Source organism: Apiospora phragmitis (assembly GCF_038363925.1).
Source record: "Apiospora phragmitis strain CBS 135458 chromosome Unknown utg000006l:1.0-5683423.0:1.0-5690449.0, whole genome shotgun sequence".
NCBI lineage: Eukaryota > Fungi > Ascomycota > Sordariomycetes > Amphisphaeriales > Apiosporaceae > Apiospora > Apiospora phragmitis.
This window is the reverse complement of record NW_027117404.1, coordinates 5,297,114-5,313,676: the sequence shown is the minus strand read 5'-3', so window position 1 is coordinate 5,313,676 and position 16,563 is coordinate 5,297,114. Positions and strand designations below refer to the sequence as shown.

At 48.7% G+C, this 16,563-nt stretch overlaps 4 protein-coding genes across 4 annotated transcripts; all 4 read left to right on the top strand.

The window, feature by feature from the left end:
- Positions 1–4,342: 4,342 nt before the first annotated feature.
- PG994_006838 (Alpha/Beta hydrolase protein) lies at positions 4,343–5,280 on the top strand (the record flags this gene model as incomplete). The annotated part of the gene is made up of 2 exons (XM_066858247.1): positions 4,343–4,735; positions 4,807–5,280. The coding sequence occupies 2 exons, from the start codon at positions 4,343–4,345 to the stop codon at positions 5,278–5,280; spliced, it is 867 nt and encodes a 288-aa protein (XP_066717516.1).
- Positions 5,281–5,897: 617 nt separating this feature from the next.
- Positions 5,898–7,523, top strand: PG994_006837 (ATPase; the record flags this gene model as incomplete). The annotated part of the gene is made up of 3 exons (XM_066858246.1): positions 5,898–6,575; positions 6,631–6,899; positions 7,298–7,523. The coding sequence occupies 3 exons, from the start codon at positions 5,898–5,900 to the stop codon at positions 7,521–7,523; spliced, it is 1,173 nt and encodes a 390-aa protein (XP_066717515.1).
- A 560-nt stretch (positions 7,524–8,083) lies between these two features.
- PG994_006836 (uncharacterized protein) lies at positions 8,084–8,626 on the top strand (the record flags this gene model as incomplete). Its single annotated transcript, XM_066858245.1, has 1 exon — positions 8,084–8,626. The coding sequence occupies one exon, from the start codon at positions 8,084–8,086 to the stop codon at positions 8,624–8,626; it is 543 nt and encodes a 180-aa protein (XP_066717514.1).
- Positions 8,627–10,207: 1,581 nt separating this feature from the next.
- On the top strand, positions 10,208–11,589 carry PG994_006835 (mannan endo-1-6-alpha-mannosidase DCW1-like protein; the record flags this gene model as incomplete). Its single annotated transcript, XM_066858244.1, has 4 exons — positions 10,208–10,486; positions 10,535–10,829; positions 10,964–11,100; positions 11,323–11,589. The coding sequence occupies 4 exons, from the start codon at positions 10,208–10,210 to the stop codon at positions 11,587–11,589; spliced, it is 978 nt and encodes a 325-aa protein (XP_066717513.1).
- Between the last annotated feature and the right edge of the window lie 4,974 nt (positions 11,590–16,563).

Genomic DNA, 16,563 nt, shown 5'->3' with positions numbered 1-16,563 from the left:
AAGTAATTCTTATTATTTATACGTGGTCGTGAAACTTTCCTTAAAAGTGCGTACCCGGATCGTACGAGATATAATTAAGGGGTTTTTAGTATATATATATTTAGCATTTATAAAGGGTATTTTAAGTATTTCGTACGTTAAGCGAATATAGGAATATAGTTATTTAAAAGGATGTATTCGAATTAATTATATAAAGTACGTTTTATCCGTTAATATAGATAATATTTATAATAATTTTATAATTAAAATCGTATTTATTTTATAGCGAGAATTTAAATTTTTATAGTACCGGATTATGCGCTTAGTATTAGAAATAGAATTTCTAGATTTCGTTAAGAATAATAAGGTCGATATTATTATGGCCGGCGTTTTTTAAAAGAGTATAAAGCTTTTCCGTGTAAGGGTGTTTAAAACGTTAGTAGAGGTGTCGAAACTATTTTTCGGTAAAATATAACGTTATTTTTATACGGCCGGTATTAAAAAAGGGGTATTCTTATTTTTTAATTATAAAGAGTATTTCGTCATTTTTTTATACAATAAAATTAAAAATATTATTATAATACGTTTTAAGCCGGTTAACGTTATATAATAAAAATAAAAAAAGGTTATAATATTTAAAATATAATACCTTATTATTTTTAATAAGTTTTATATATTAATTATTTTAATTAACGAAATAAGCTTTAAGTTTTCGAACTTGATTTCGGCGTTTCCCGGGGTTTAATCGATTCGTACGTTTAGGTTCTCTTGTATATAGGCCTTTATTTAAAGCTTTTTAATTATTAAAAATAAAGCGGCGCCGGTATCTTAAAGCTCTTTTTAATAAGTTTAACTATATAAACTATTAAGGTTAAATTAATCGGCTTATATAATAGTTTTTAAATAAATATTTTCGTTAGTAAGCCGGTAGTAAAACGCGGCGTCCGTTAGGTAAGTAATATTTTATTATATATTTTTTAGATCGACGTATTCGTACTTTTTTCGTTATTTTTTAACTCTTTTTTATTTTTTTTTAGTTTTAAATAAACGTTTCGTACTTATTTTAAAAAAGGGGGCCTTATCTAATATTATTATATACTTAGAAATATTAATTCCTTATTCGGAACTACTTTTCGATTAAGTGGTTTATTAATTAATAGCTTTACTTATAATAAATTCGGCAGGTTCTTTATTTAAACTTCCGGTTCCTATATAATAATATTAGTTAAAAGGTGCCGGCGGGTCGCTAGATCCTTTTTTATTCTAGTGGTTAGCTATTATATAGTAATTTATTACCGTAGGTTGGTCGGTTTTTTTTTATATAGTTATTTATAAACCGTTTATTAATTAAATACGTATTTATAGCCGGGTTTCAATATAATTCCTCCGTTAAATATCGTTCTAATAATATTTAATTTATTATTATATTTAGCGATACGCGAAGGTTTGAAAATAACGCTTTATATATTAGCTTCTAGTAGATAAGGGTTAATAAAAGTTCCGGAACTTTTCGACAAGTTTTTACGACGGAGGTATAGAGAGCGATTTTGTTTTTAATCCCTTTCCGAGGGCTCGTTATACGAGTTAAAGTTTATTTAATAAGATTTTTAAAACCTCGATAAATTATTTTTTAGCGTTCTTATTTTTTATTTATATAAAAGAAGTTATTATTTAATTTATAAAATATTATATATAATTTATTATTATATTAAAGTACGAGTTTATTAAATAATATATCTCGTTTTATTTTTTTTCGAGTCTGATATAATTAAGATAGAATACTTCCGCACGGCCGGAAAAAATATTTAAAAAAACTATATAATATTAGTTTTTTAGTGTATCTAGCCGTCGACATATTTCGATAAATATTTATACTTTATTATAAAAGATGTTATACGGCTTGCCGGTATAATTCTTTTCCTTTTTTTATACCTTCGAGAAGGTAACGACCTTATTTTAATCGATTTTATTATTATAAATAACTCGGCTTAGAAGGATATCGTATTTCGTAATATATATTAAATTAAATAATTGTGCCGTTTAATCCGGCGGTATTAAAGTCGGAGAAGGAAAAAAGATAATATTTTACGACGCTTAGGTGCTTAGGAATCCAAGGTTGGACGTCAGGCCTGGAATATTTAAAACTCCGGGATTAAACGTCGATCTTAGAGTGCCCTGTGGTGTCGCGGACGATTACTCCGTACGGAGACCGGGTATTTCTCGTTTAGGCGGCGGTTTTTCGACTGTCTATTTTTGGGAAGAGTATAGAATATCTTCCTTTCGGGTTTTTAAAGTCGGTTCTGCCGGTTAATCTTATTAATATATAAGATTAGCTAGTAATACTAAATTTATAAGCTTAATTTTGAAGGATTTATTTATTAATATATTAATTCCGTATTTTTTAAAATAATTAAAGAGCTTTTTTTAAAATATACGGTTAATTTAGCTGAATTAATATTCGGTTTATTTATTAAACTTTATAATAAACGATTTTTTAAAAGAAGTCTTTTTTATTTTTAATATATAATATTTTAAAAAGTATTATACGAGGTACGTTATAAATAATTCGGGTATTATTTTTTTAAAAAATATATTTAAAGGTTTAAGTTCTTAAAAAGCGAGGTTAACGTTCTTTTTTTAAATTATTAACGAAATCCCGGTATTTTAAAATATTTTTTCGTACGTAAATAGTTCGAGGTCTAAGGTCGTCGGTCTATTTAAATTCGGTACATCCGGGCTTAATCTCGATTCGCCGACCGCGATTAATTCTATTTAATAAAGGTTATTATTTTATAGATTATATAATAAAGTTGTTTAAATATATAGTTATATATAGCTTAGCTAGTTTCGTATATAATTCGGAACCTAGTCTCCTCTTTATAATATATATTTAGGAAAAGGGGTTCCTTTTTATACGGTTAATTCAGTTCGGCTCTTCCTTCGAATCTCTAACGGGCGGAAATTCTCGGGGCTCCTTAATACGGTCGCCCTTACATCGGTAAGGGCGTAAAACCGTTTCTCTACTTTTATTAATTTATAATCGCCACGGGTAACTATTAATTAATATTAAATAAGCTCTCGTATATATAGTAATTCCGGTTTTAATTAAGATTTAATCGTTTTTATTTTATTATTTATATTTATTTCTAGTGCTAGTTACGAGGGGTATCGTATGCCCCTCTTAATAAAACAGGAAAGGGGTTCGTGCGAATAGGTACGTAGCACCCTTTTTAGAATAATATAGAAAACCTTAGTTCCTGCTATTCTAATATATATAATAAAATAGTTAAATAATTAAGTTATTTAAAATATATAAAGCTTTTTTAAATAATATATTTTTATCTCGTATTAAATTATATTATAGCGTATTATTATATTAAATTAATTATTTATAAAAGATAAGTTCGGTAAGGACTTAACGGCGGCCATGAACACTGGCAAAGACGAAGACAAATTCCTCCAGCCGATTCGCGAAACCATTGGGGCCTAGCAGTACATGGGTAGTGACGACGTGTCCGGAGCTATATCGCTTAAGCGAACAAAATTACTGAACGGCATCTCATGGATTTCTCGCCAGGCTGTGGACCAGAACTTTCGCCGTCTAGAAGATATCTTCAGAGAGATGTACCAAAACTTATGGGACACGGCTGCGGAATGGTGCAAAAGGGACATCAATATCAGAATTGGCGACGCCCAGAACAACTACATGCGCGTCACTCGCCAAGAGCCCCCCAACTGACAACGCGTGAAGAGTGCCCTGGCTGCGTTCAAGAACTCCTTGGATATCATCAGGGCGCCCCAAGCCCCCTATCCCCTATATTAATATTGCGTCAACGATTTTGTTGTTTCTTCTAGGCTGCTGGTCATTGTCTTGCTTGGTACCTATTTTCATTCCTTCAGCTGTTTATTATTTCCTTCTCCAACTGATGGTATGTGGGACTATTAAGGGTGAAGCCAAGAAGGGCACAAGTGGTAAGCAGATGTGTAGATGGCACTTGCTGACTCCTTATTTGACTCACTGCTGACCTCGAAGCCTTTTCCTTCCGAGAGCTCCCAACTTATGCAGGCATGGTATCGGCGGCCCTAATAAACTTGAAAGGGGGTGTAAGCTACGAACTTTAATGTCTGCCATTGACGTGCATGCGTCTTTCCTCGGCTGCGCGTTTCTGAATAATTCAACATATCAGCTTGGGCGCTAAGCTACGACAAGTAAGCGTATTACTATGAAAGATCGGCATATGGACCTCGATGTAGCTAATCTGCACCAAACGAGGGAATACTCTATTAGGAGCTTTGAAAAGAGTCATCAGGCTCGGACCCCGGAAAAAGGTGATCCATAGGCTGACGAGTACAGCAAGTGACCATGCAGAGGCTGGTAGTCATGCAATGTTTCTATCTAACCGGTACTTTACTCCCCTTAGACGTCAATAGTATACAAGGAACTATATCGGCGGGTCCCGGGCCTCCGCCGCGGCCTCGAGGAAAAGACGGCGCCAGGCGAGGAAGTGACCGTGGCGGGCGTGTCGGTCGTAGCCATCACCCCGCCGGCGGCAATGCAGCAGCAGCAGCCCGTGGAGAAGAAGCAGAAGAACAACAAGCTGCTGTTCCACGTCTTCAACGGCGCGTCCGTCATGGGCGGCCCCCGGACCGCGGCACGCTGAACATGGTCGCCGAGCTGGGCGTCCGCGTCTGCGCGCCCGACTACGCCAAGGCACCCGAGGCGTGGTACCCCGTCGCCCGCGACCAGTGCCTCGCCGTGTACCGCGAGCTGATCCAGCGGGGTCTTCCCTTTCCGGGCTCTTCTTCTTCTTCTTTCCCCCCCGCGAGCGCGTGCGCGTCAACGCCGTCGACATGTACGCCATGGGCAGCTCTTCGGGCGCCCAGGTCCTGATCTCGATGCTGCTGGTGGCGCGGCGCGAGGGCCTGCCGCTGCCAGCGCCACTCGACCTCGGCGGCGCGGGCAACTCGGCGGTGTCCAATGGGCGGGGCCGCGACATCGCACCCGTCCGCCTCCTGTCCGCCCTGGTCGCGGAGAATTACGCGCCCTTGGCGGGAGGAGAAGAAGAAGGAACAAGTATCAGCGGCCCGACCGACCCGCTGTACTCGCCGCTCTACGCGGACTACGGCAAGGACGCTTGGTTTCCGCGCACGGTCTTGACGGTCGGCACGCGCGAATTCGCGGTCAGCAACGGCGTGCGCTTCTACTGGAGGCTGCGGGAGGCCGGCGTCGAGGTGGAGCTGCTGTTGTCGGAGGGCATGTGGCACGGCTCCAATTGGAGCTCCAGGTGCCGGAAGCTCTGAAAGCGCGGGCTGCCGTGGTGGATTTCCTCGGGCGGCAACCATCCAAAGTATGAACAAAGGCTGGCAATCCGGGTTAACTCCGATACATCTTTGAAAATCTGTGTTTTAATAAAATTATCCCTATTATTTGTCACAGAACAACTCCTTGCTTTCCATAGCTAATTGAAAAACAACAAGTGAGGAATGGACTGCCGAGTAGTGATGTGGCTACAGGGCATGAGAGCATTACTCAGGTGTGGCGCAGTGCAGTGAAAATCCCTGTACAACTTTTTTCTTTAGTGAGCTTCCCCCAGCTTGCTAATTGCAACGTCGGCCATTGGATGGACAAGCTAACGAATTGACGATTCCACCTATACTATCTCTTCTGTATGATAAGTGGTCTCGAGATATACTTTCATTCTTTTGTAACCTAATGTTCTCATCGTAATTTTTGCCTTTCTTCTTTCTAGCTTGGACTGCTCTGGATCGCTTAGCCCTTGGGGCGGCTCGCCAGTGCGCACCCCGTCTGGCGCCTTGAATGCACGCGAAAACGTGTGCGCAAACCTGTCAGCTCTGTCAGCTCACTAGTCACCATTCCAGTCCGTCAATGTGGTCATCATTACCGCACGCAATAACAGATGGCGCAATCGTCTAGCCTCTCCTTCACGGCAGGCCACCGGCTCCTCGACCCCTCCATGCACGGCTTGGGCCTCCTGCGGGAACTCGCCGGCCGGTTTTGGTCCGCCGACCTGGACCTGACGCGCCTGGGCTCCCTCGTCGCCCTCGCCGGCTTCGCGCCCGCCGCCTGGCGCCTCCTGCGCGGCGCCTGGCACGAGGCCTACGGCTGGGTCCAGCAGTTCTTCCTGGCGACCGTGACGATCCCCGGGCGCGACCCGCTGAACCGCAACGTCATGGCCTGGGTCCTGGCCCACGTCATCGAGCCCCGGCGCAACATCCGCTCCGTGACGGCGCGCACGCGCGCCCACGCCGCCGACAACACGGCCGACCCCCGGGCCGCCCAGCTCAAGAAGACGCGGCGCGAGGTCCAGTACCTGCCCCACTTCGAGACGACGTGGTTCTGGCACGAGGGGTCCCTGTTCACGATCCGCCGCTCGCTCGACGTGTTTCACGCCGCCATGGGCGACCCGGCCTACGAAGGCATCGGCGGCGAGGAACTCACTATCGGCTGCATCGGCCGGTCCACCGCGCCCGCCAAGCGGCTCATCCAGTCCTGCCGCGAGTACGCCGACGCGCAGGCGCAGTACTTCATCATCATCTACTCGCCGGGACCGCTACGGCATGTCGTGGCAGCCCAAGTCGCGCAAGCCCATCCGGCGCCTGGATACGGTACATTTCGACGACACGGTCAAGCAGGAGCTCTTGGCCGACATCCGGAAGTACTTGGATCCCAAGACCAAGCGGCGTTACCAGGGCCGCAGCATGCCCTATCGCCGAGGCTACCTCTTCTACGGGCCGCCGGGGACCGGCAAGTCGTCTCTGTCCACCGCCCTGGCCGGCGAGTTCGGCCTCGACCTGTACGAGGTCAAGATGCCCAGCGTGGCGGCCGACCACGACCTCGAGCAGATGTTCCAAGAGATTCCACCCCAGTGCATCGTCCTGCTGGAGGACATCGACGCCGTGTGGGCCGATCGTACATCCCCGGCATCCTCCTCGTCAAACGCGGATGCTGCGCACGCACAGAATGGCGGCGGCGGCAGGTCGGGCTGCACCCTCTCCGGCCTGCTCAACGTGCTCGACGGCGTCGGCTCCCAGGAGGGCCGCATCGTCGTCATGACCACGAACAAGCCCGAGCACCTCGACAGCGCGCTCGTGAGGCTCGGGCGCGTCGACATGAAGGTCTTCTCGGCAACATCAGCCAGCAGTCGGCGGAGCAGATGTTCGTCCGCATGTTCGTGCCGGACCTCCACGACAACTTGGCCATGGCCTTGGTCTCGGGCTCCTCGGTCGTCAACTCGTCCTCATCTTCCACTACATCCAGCGTCTTGGGCGACGGATCCGATGCTGGGGGGCCCTGTAGCACCCCCTTGCTCGTGGGGGAAATCCACCGGCTCGCCACGGACTTTGCTCGGCATATCCCTAACGATACCTTCACGCCGTCGCAGCTTCAGGGTTTCTTCCAGCTATACTTGGACAGCGCGGTCGATGCTGCGGCCAATATTGCCCCCTGGGTGGAGCGGGAGCTGGCGAGAAGGTCGCGGACGAGTAACATTGAGATCGTCAAGGACAAGAATACCAACCAATAGGCATTAGGCGAATGAAATTGTAGGATATGATGGGATCGTAAATTAGGTCTGTATTTGTACGATACCGTCGGGTTTCCATGGGGTTGGACAGACATTACCGGCGTTTATATATACTTGTTGATTTTGGGACAAATTACAGTTGGATAGTTGTCGTAGATATGGGCTGCACTGTATTGATATTTATTACTCTTCGTTCCCGGGGCTTTTGTCCCTTCCGTGATAGGCGAGGTAGTCTCACAACCTCACTTCGCTTGAAACTGCAGCACGGTCAGGCTCAAACAGCTAGTCGTAATGCCACCAGCGCCGGTGCGGCCCTCCGGGTCAGCCACATCACGGTATTAGTCTCCAAGATTCATCTAGCAGTGATGGTCCCATTCTGAGCCTGCCCTAGCTTGGTCCGCTTCGCCGTCTTGACCACACTAAACTTGACCAATCTCCAGTCAAGTTAGGTCTCGATATGGATCAAAAGACAACGGGAAAGATCCTTTACCCCGGCATCCCGAAACATGAGGGGCTGCCCACTGCATCATCCAACACCAAAGCACACTTTTACAAATAGGATGTCTCTTTCCACCCTCTGCAAGCTCTTTTGGAGCGCCGCGACGGTCCTGCCGGGCGTCACCTCCGGCTCGTCGTGCTACACGATGAACACCCCGTTCCCCCACTGCGAGCTGATGTCCCTGTACTACGGCCTCACGCCGGGCGGTCCGGACCATTACTACAAGGCGTCCTGCACCGCCTTCGACTGCGACACCACGGGCGTCAACTGCACCAACGGCAACGGCGGCGGCGGTCCTCTGTACACGTGCGACAACTACGAGCACCCGTCCCAGATCGCGTCCGACTCGGCGACGCACGCGTACGTCTGCAACTGCCGCGGCGCGGCGACGATACCCTCTATCTATACGGGTACGGGCCAAGATGGGCAAGGGAAAGGTTGCGGGACTACTACTGGCGGCGGCGGGCGCGGCGGCGATACCAGGGGGAGCAAGGTCGATACTACGCCGAATGCTGCATCTACTCTAAGTGCTGCTGCTGCGGGAACCTGTGTCCGCCGAGAGCTTCATCGAGTCCGAGACATTTCGGCTTTGTCACGGTGTTGATTCTTTTCACCAGGCGGTGGCTCCGATGATTGACGGCTAAAAAGCCCTTGCCGGTTTGCGACCCACTCGGAAAACCCGGTATAGGGGTATCATCTCGAGCCTCTGTGGGGGAAAGAAAAGTATTAAACGAAGAAGAAGAAGAAGAAGAAGAAGAAGAAGAGAAGAAGAAACAGGACGGGTGGGAGATAATGCGCTCTGCCCATTACGCCGTACATAAAACTCAATGGAATTGAATCATGGTATTGTGCCAAGTGCCAATGCGCGCCAAGCCGAATGGTGATGGCTGCGGTCGGTGGCGCGCGTTCGAGAAAAGGTCATGTCGTCCATTCGAATCATCTTATCCTCCAGCTTCATCCCATCAATCAATAGCACAGCATTTAACCTACCTGCTTACGCTGCACTCACAAGGACGGACGTTCCAACTCAATTCAAGAAGAAAAGGACAGCACATACGCTGGCTGCAGAAAGCCTGGAAATTGGGCAGCGAAAAGAAACTTTGCCCATAGGAAACAGCCAATACGACGCCCGCCAAGTGTTCGGCTTGGCGGTTGCGCTAGCCAATTGCTCGGCGCCCCCTGAACCTGAAGTTCCGGTCGACTTGGCCCGGCCGTCATTTCAATTCATCGCATTCTTCAGTTGCCTCCTCATTTCTGGAAAGATTTGAGGCTGTACAAGCGGCTCGGCAGCGACCGTATTGACCAAACCATCCGATAATGTGAGATTGGCGCCGAGACACTGAGCAGCTACACGGGGGTGCTGCATGGGCCATCCGACTCCCGAGCTGAGTGTGAAGTACGACACGACAAATAGCCCGAGCAGAAGGGTACCCTTGGCGGATGTATGATTGGCCGGCGATCCGTCCCAGTTCCTCATAGTCCCAACGCCCAGCGTGTGTCGTGCCCCCAAGGCTTCACCTGTGATGGGTGGCATTCTTTGCCTGACGAGCCAAGCCCTTGGGAGCCAAGTCTTGAAAGTCTTGACGTTTGAGGCTGTGCCAAACAACAAGAATATTGGCGGAAAAAATAGCCAAATGAGTTCCAACATGATGGGGCGGGCGGGCGCGTGTCCTTCCGACGCTCCCGCCATTGCTGTCAATGAATGTCATGTTTCCGCTGTTGAATCTCTTATTTGATTCTTTCCTGATCTTCAATCCCTCCTGAGTCAATATACTGCCGTCTCTACATTTTCCTGTGGTCTTTTCTACAATCGCTCGAGCAGCCTCTCTTACATAATCTTCATTCAAATATCAACCAATAATATTTCCTAATCAGGTCGTCTATATTGCTTGAAGCAATCCACTGCTCGAAAGTGGCGTAATCAGTATCTGGGGTATCGACGGAAAAGGAGATCAACAAGCTATTGCATATAAGGTGGTTACAGATCGGGACTTGGCTTACAACACTCACTCACTCACTCACTCACTCACTCACTCACAACGGTGCTGCCGCCAGTCGGGGGCACGCTAGTCCAAAGAGAAGATGAGGTTATTGTCAAAAAGGACCGCAGCAGGGTTGCTATCACTCCCAGCGCTTTTGCTGCGCTGTCAGCCCCAGATTTCACCAGCCAAGGTCGGTCCCCAAGATGAGGGACTTCAGGAAGAAGCCAACTGTAACACCGAGTCCAGACTCGATAAAGCAGACGGCGGCAGAGGTTGCGAAAGACCTCCTGAGCTTCTATAAGGGAGGATCCGGGCTGGACCTTCGCCATCGGCATCCTGCCCGGCCCGCCACCGGATGGCGATTACTTTTGGTGGATTGGCGGCGCAATGTACGTGTATCATTCCACACTGTATCATCCCACACTGTTGCTGTTCTTCTCCTTCTTGCAAACAACTATACAGTCTTCAGCTGGCTAACAAGTGTATGAACGCCTACTAGGTGGGGGACCCTGCTCGACTACCGCCAACAGACCGGCGACAAGCAGTACGATGCCATCATCACGCGCTCCCTCGTCGAGCAGAGCGGCGAGAACAAGGACTTCATGCCTGCCAACTGGACGGCGACCATGGGCAACGACGACCAGGGCTTCTGGGCCATGACGGCCATGCTCGCGGCCGAGACCAACTTCCCGCCGCCGCCCGCCGAGGCCGGCCTCGACTGGCTCGCGCTGGTCCAGGCCGTCTTTAACGAGCAGAGCATGCTGGAGCGGCGCGTGAACCAGCCGGGCAGCAACTGCAACGGTGGGCTGCGGTGGCAGGCGTTCAGTATTAATAACGGGTTTGATTACGTCAACACCATCTCGAACGGCATTTATTTTAACTTGGGCGCGCGCCTTGCTCGCTACACGGGCAACGACACGTACGCCGAGTACGCTGAGAAAACTTACGAACTGCTCGAGCGGCTGAATACATCGATGAGCAGGGCAACGTCCACGACGGGGCCCACCTGCCTAAGGATTGTCTCGACGTCAACAAGCTGCAGTTCTCGTATAATGCCGCGGTGCTGATCCAGGGCGCTGCTTACATGTACGACATTGTAAGTTTGCCCCTATATCATCCCCTTTGCTGCTTTTAGTATCACGTAGCACATTTGCGATATATACCTTATCCAACCCCCCACGTCGTTCATCTTCCTCCTTATCCTTTGACTTCTTTGCTGATTCACATGACCCCCTGTTATTACAGACAAACCAATCCCAAACGTGGAAAACCCGCCTGACCTCCTAGTCGACCGCTCCTCGCCGTCTTCTTCCCGCAGGGCGTCGCGTACGAGTACGCCTGCGAAGGCGTCGGCAGCTGCAACGTCGACATGCGCTCCTTCAAGGGCTACCTGCACCGCTGGGTGTCGCAGGCGACGGTGCTGGCGCCGCACCTGAAGGACCGAGTCATGACGGTCTTCGAGAACTCGACGCGCGCCGGCGTGGCCGCGTGCAATCGCGGCGACAACGGGCAGATGTGCGGTTTTGAGTGGACGCAAAATGGGGCGCGCAGTCGCCCAAGCAGACGAGCGCGGTGCACCAGATGAATGTCCTAGGGGCGCTGACGGGGCTGATGATGAAGGAGGCGGAGCCGCCTGTTACTAATGCTACGGGGGGAGTAGTAAGGGGATGCTGGCGGTGGCAGTGGGCTGCCTGATCTCAGGCCCATGGCTACTATTACCATGGGCGATCGGGTCGGCGCGGGGATCTTGACGTCGATCGTCCTAGCGGGCTTTTTAGGCTCGTGTGTCTGGATGAGTCTAAATTGAGGAAGAAGAAGCATGTTTCGTTTTTACTTTTTAGGTACCAGGGCAAGCTTAGCATGGCGTTATTACTATTTACTGTTATTTTGTTTTAATCTCTAAAATTGATGTGCTCTCACAAAGAATCCAATAGCATCGTTTAAGACTTCTTGTTTTTCCTGCTAAGGTGTGAAACGAGAACAAGTCTTCCCCTCACCCCCTTTGATATCGATTCCATGTGAAGTCAGATCACAGGAACAAAACAAAACGAAATAGTATTCATATAGAGCAGTGTACCCTTAAGAATACACCATTTAGAACAGAACACCCCAATAGCCGTCAGCGTTTATTGGCAGCCTTCTATGGAACATTTCTCCCATCAACAATATTGTGCTGTGGACCCATGGGTATTTCTGTCTTATTTCCCTTTTTCAACTCATACCAAGTTAGACCAGCAGAAACAAAAGACTCGTCAAGAGCTAGTTAGAACTGGTTGCCCTTTTTACTATTTGCCGCGACTCGCTGTGTAAGTTTTACATGGCCATCTAAGCAATCGGCTGGGGAATCTACCCGTTGGCCAATGTCCCCTGTTTTCATTGGTCTACGCGAAAGCTTCTCAAGTGGTGTCCTAATCTAGGAAGGTAACTCTCTATCTTCCCGGTACCCAGCAGCCTTCCGATAGGGCTCAGCATGCAAGGATTAAATGGTGTAACCCCCTTACTTGCGTCCCGCTTCCGATCCCAAAAAGACCACCCCCGTGACCCCGATTCAGGCTACTGCTGTGGCTACCCGCCCTCAATGCCGCTGCAAGGATGATGACGGGGCAGAGCAGCGATGCAAGGGGGCCCGATGGTGATTGAAGATTATAGCTGTTTACTAATCATAGGGGTCCAGGACAGCAGAGATCCGGAGAGCAAACATGGTGACATATCGTAATGGAAGATGGAGGAAGTTCAGCAGAGAGGTAGTGATAAGGTGCAAGGTATAACAAGCGTGAAGGATATATAAAAAAGATTATTAACGAATTACTAAGCCAGAAATGCGTGCTTAGGCGGGTTACTCCTATCGAAGCTATTATACCGTAGTCACGAGTACTTAGTGAAGAAGCTTCCGGTTTGTTCGCTTTGAAGTAGGCAGCACACGTACTTTTAATAAACGCATTCGGCTATTATTCCTTAAATCAGCTTGGCCATGTTTACGGAAAGCGTGTCAGATGACAATTTCAGCTCTATAAAATTCTAGTCAGGTCCTAACAAGCAGGCCAGACGAGCCAAGGTAATGGGCAACTGAGCGGAGATGTCCTCTCGGAGTGACGGCCTACCAGCCAGGCCGACTGCCATCCAATGACTACGCTTCCAGATAAACACACTAACTAGGAGTGGAAAAATCCCGAGTCGCTTAAGAAGTCTTATCGTTCGTCTCCCATACCTACAAGCGTTCTTTAGTTAGTGGAAAAGGGGCGGAGGGACTAGATAAAATGTGCCACATATCCTGGCCGTTTAGGCCGAGCTGTACATGGTAATGTAGCATTAATTAGGGCCCGGTAGCTAACTACAACAAATGCAGGTAATAAGTAGTCTAAAATAGGCGAGAACATCCTTGTTATCGACGTATATTGGTGGAGCGGAAAAGCAAAAGGAGTCGCCCATACACCTTATTATGGTCACTACAATAACATACATCACTTTATTAATTTACGAAAATCTCTTGTATCAGTAGCTGCCCAATTATACAAAAGACACGTTTCCCGCGAGGTCCGCCGCAATGACTTCCAGGAGAACAGCTCGTCGACTGATATCATGCCATCCTTCCGAATAGAACCATCACAAAAGGGGCCACATATATGACATTTCTACCCAATAGCTCAGGAAAAACGAGACCAACTGAAAGATCAACGCAATCAGAACTATAAAACAGTATTTTCTACTAAGTTCGCCCCCATATCGACGTACGCCCCCTTGACCTTGATATAGGCTTCTTCCAGGTTTTATGTGACATGCACAAGGAGAAGCAGCTGCAACTGTAAAACCGGCTGCAGGAGCAGTCGTTCCACCACAAACTTTCCAGAGAAGACAGAACTGCGGAACCAAGGGGAGGAAGACAGAGAGTAAAGAGAGGGAGAGACATGCAGCGCGTGAATGCGTGTACGAGTGTGGCTGAGTGTGGGGATACGGAGGGGTGGGGTGAGTGCATCATGAGACCTTGATTACTTACACACCCCCTTGAGCTCCAAAGATGGTGTGCAGGAGGATGCATGATAGACAGCAGGAGGAACTTTACCCTGCAAATAGGGGATAACCGTTGCTGTTGAGCAGCGGTAGGACAAAGACATGCATAAGTTACACCAAAAAACAAAAAACGCGTACTTGTCGCGATATATCAAAATCACCACCACCCCAACGAGAAGGACGTAATCATTGCAGTGTAGAACACCAAGCAGAAAAGGGGGACCGGAAACTTGTTTCGTGTAAATCATAAGACGAAAGAACGCGTATGACATGGAAGACCCCATACAAAGCTCACCGCAGATCCCATATTGGTTGTGCCGGGTGGCCGGGCGTTCCGTGGGTATGTTATGTTGTGTTGTGTCTGTCGCCGCCACGGAATATCATGTCTCGTAGGCTTGTATACATCGGTTTATTCCGCAGATGCAAGGATACCTTGCCCACCACATGACCTTCGTTGATGACCCCCTATCGTAAAAGACAGATGAGGGGCGAAAGGCACCCGAGACTCGAGATGAGGTTTGGTCCATGGGTAAACCTGTGACGGAAAGCAGCAATACTATGATCCTATGAACGTCTTGGACTTATCTTTGGTTTGATAGTCTCGCCCAAACTGGGGTGAACTATGATGTCGATGCCAGCCTCGGTTCTGTGCTAGGCTGCTGTTTCGATGGGATATTCCAAACGGTGCCCAACGGGGATATATGGCAGTCATAGATGGCTAGGAAGGTAGGGAGTCTGGAACAACCGACGTCAACGAACTGTTTCCCCCCGCGCTGCAGATTAGTCAAGAGGCATGTAGTGTGTATGGCTCTTCAAACTACATGCAGTGGTCCTCAAGAAGAGAGTGTAGATATGCATACAGGGTGGATGTTATGCGTATGTGTGTGAGTGGATCTTGCAGTGGGACGGGACGCTGTTTAGCAGGGCGGCGAGGAGTACCTATCGAAGTGATGCGGGTCCATTAAGCGAACATGACTATCACTGATAGACATCAGCAGCACGCACTGCGACTGATCGCATATCAAAAGTGCCTGTGACGACTACACATCACTTGGAAGCGAGGCGACATGCTTGGCTGGGCGCGTGTTCTACTGTCGGTTTTATCTTTAGAACGCCTGGTCGTCTGGGTCAGCCAGTCGGGGGGCTCTTGTCACCCCCAACCGTGGCTTGCAGGCCCTGATGCACCCGCGGAATAGACCATGCCGTGTCTCTGCTAACAGAGTTGACCAAGATCATGTTGATAAGACGACATCGACCTGATGGTGGTTGCAACTTTGTTGCGACTCGGGCCAATGATGGGGCGTCTTATCAGCTGGGGTCGATAAAGATGCGTCGCAAGGATGGGGGGGGAAGGTGACCGGGGGCGCTATGGTGAAGGGCGAGTAACATGAGAACAGACGACATGTTGGTCATGGTCATGAACTCTGGTGACATTCCTGCTGGACATTCGTATTATTGGGACACTAAGGGCGCGCCGTTGGTGCTGGCAGTCGGGGAGGGAATGTAAGAAACTGACTGCGAACCTGCAAATTGCACGGAACAGCGTAGCAAACAAAGTAAGCACCTTGGGGATAAGAGGACCGTCCTTGTGACCGCGTAGTGGTGTACTGTATGTCAATGTCTGCGCCTCCAATTGCGGGCGACTAGCAGTTCTGGTGGTATCGATACGGAAATGGCTCTCCTCCTACTTTCCGGAGAAGCGGAGATCTACCGCGGTGGTTCGGCACATTGTGTTGATCCCTCGTTGCGAGCATGGGCAGCTACTGAACCCCGTATCTTCAAGAACGTAGCTGGGTAGGTTCGAGACGCGACTCTCGGGTCGATCCATCCCCCCATGAGATGGATGCATGCAATCTAGATGGGAGTGGGTGACGAAAGTCCCACATCTGAGCCTCTTGCCAGGATGGGAGGGAGGCAGGTGTTGGAGGCGCGGGATGCGCCACTTCCAAGCGAACGTAGCCTGCTGGCTCTGCAACTGGGAACAGAAGACAGGGCAGACTTAGAGTGATGAAAAAAAGTTGGTGTGCTTCCAGGGTTGCAATTAGCCCCAAGTGATCGGCTATAAAAGAATCTACCTATTGACTGACTAAAGCACACCGGGCGAGAAGGGGTGGGCGGCGATGAGTGAGGGCATTCGAATGTCGAGGTGTGTGTGTGTGGTTCGTTTATTAGTGTGAGACTTGCCTTGTACGGGGACACACACTGTTGACTGGAGGCAGCAGCAGGAGGGGTCGAGGGGTTCGATACTCCCCGGAAGCGGATCTTAGTGCCACCGCTTCTCCACCAAATGCCGACGCCTATGCACCCTGGACCGCTTTCAGATCGTCACCAGCAACATATGTAACATCACCACCGCACCTCATCCTGTTCGCGCCGAGACGTGAAGTGGTGTAGTAGTCATGCGCTTTCTCGATACGGTGATGGAAGAGACGGGAGGTCAAAGCGTGTTTGCCGAAGCAAGGGATGTTGATGATGTCCGGATTTAGATGCGAGGATCGATCACAGTACGATAAAGTCGGACCGTGGGGGGGGGCATGCGGGGGTTTTCTGT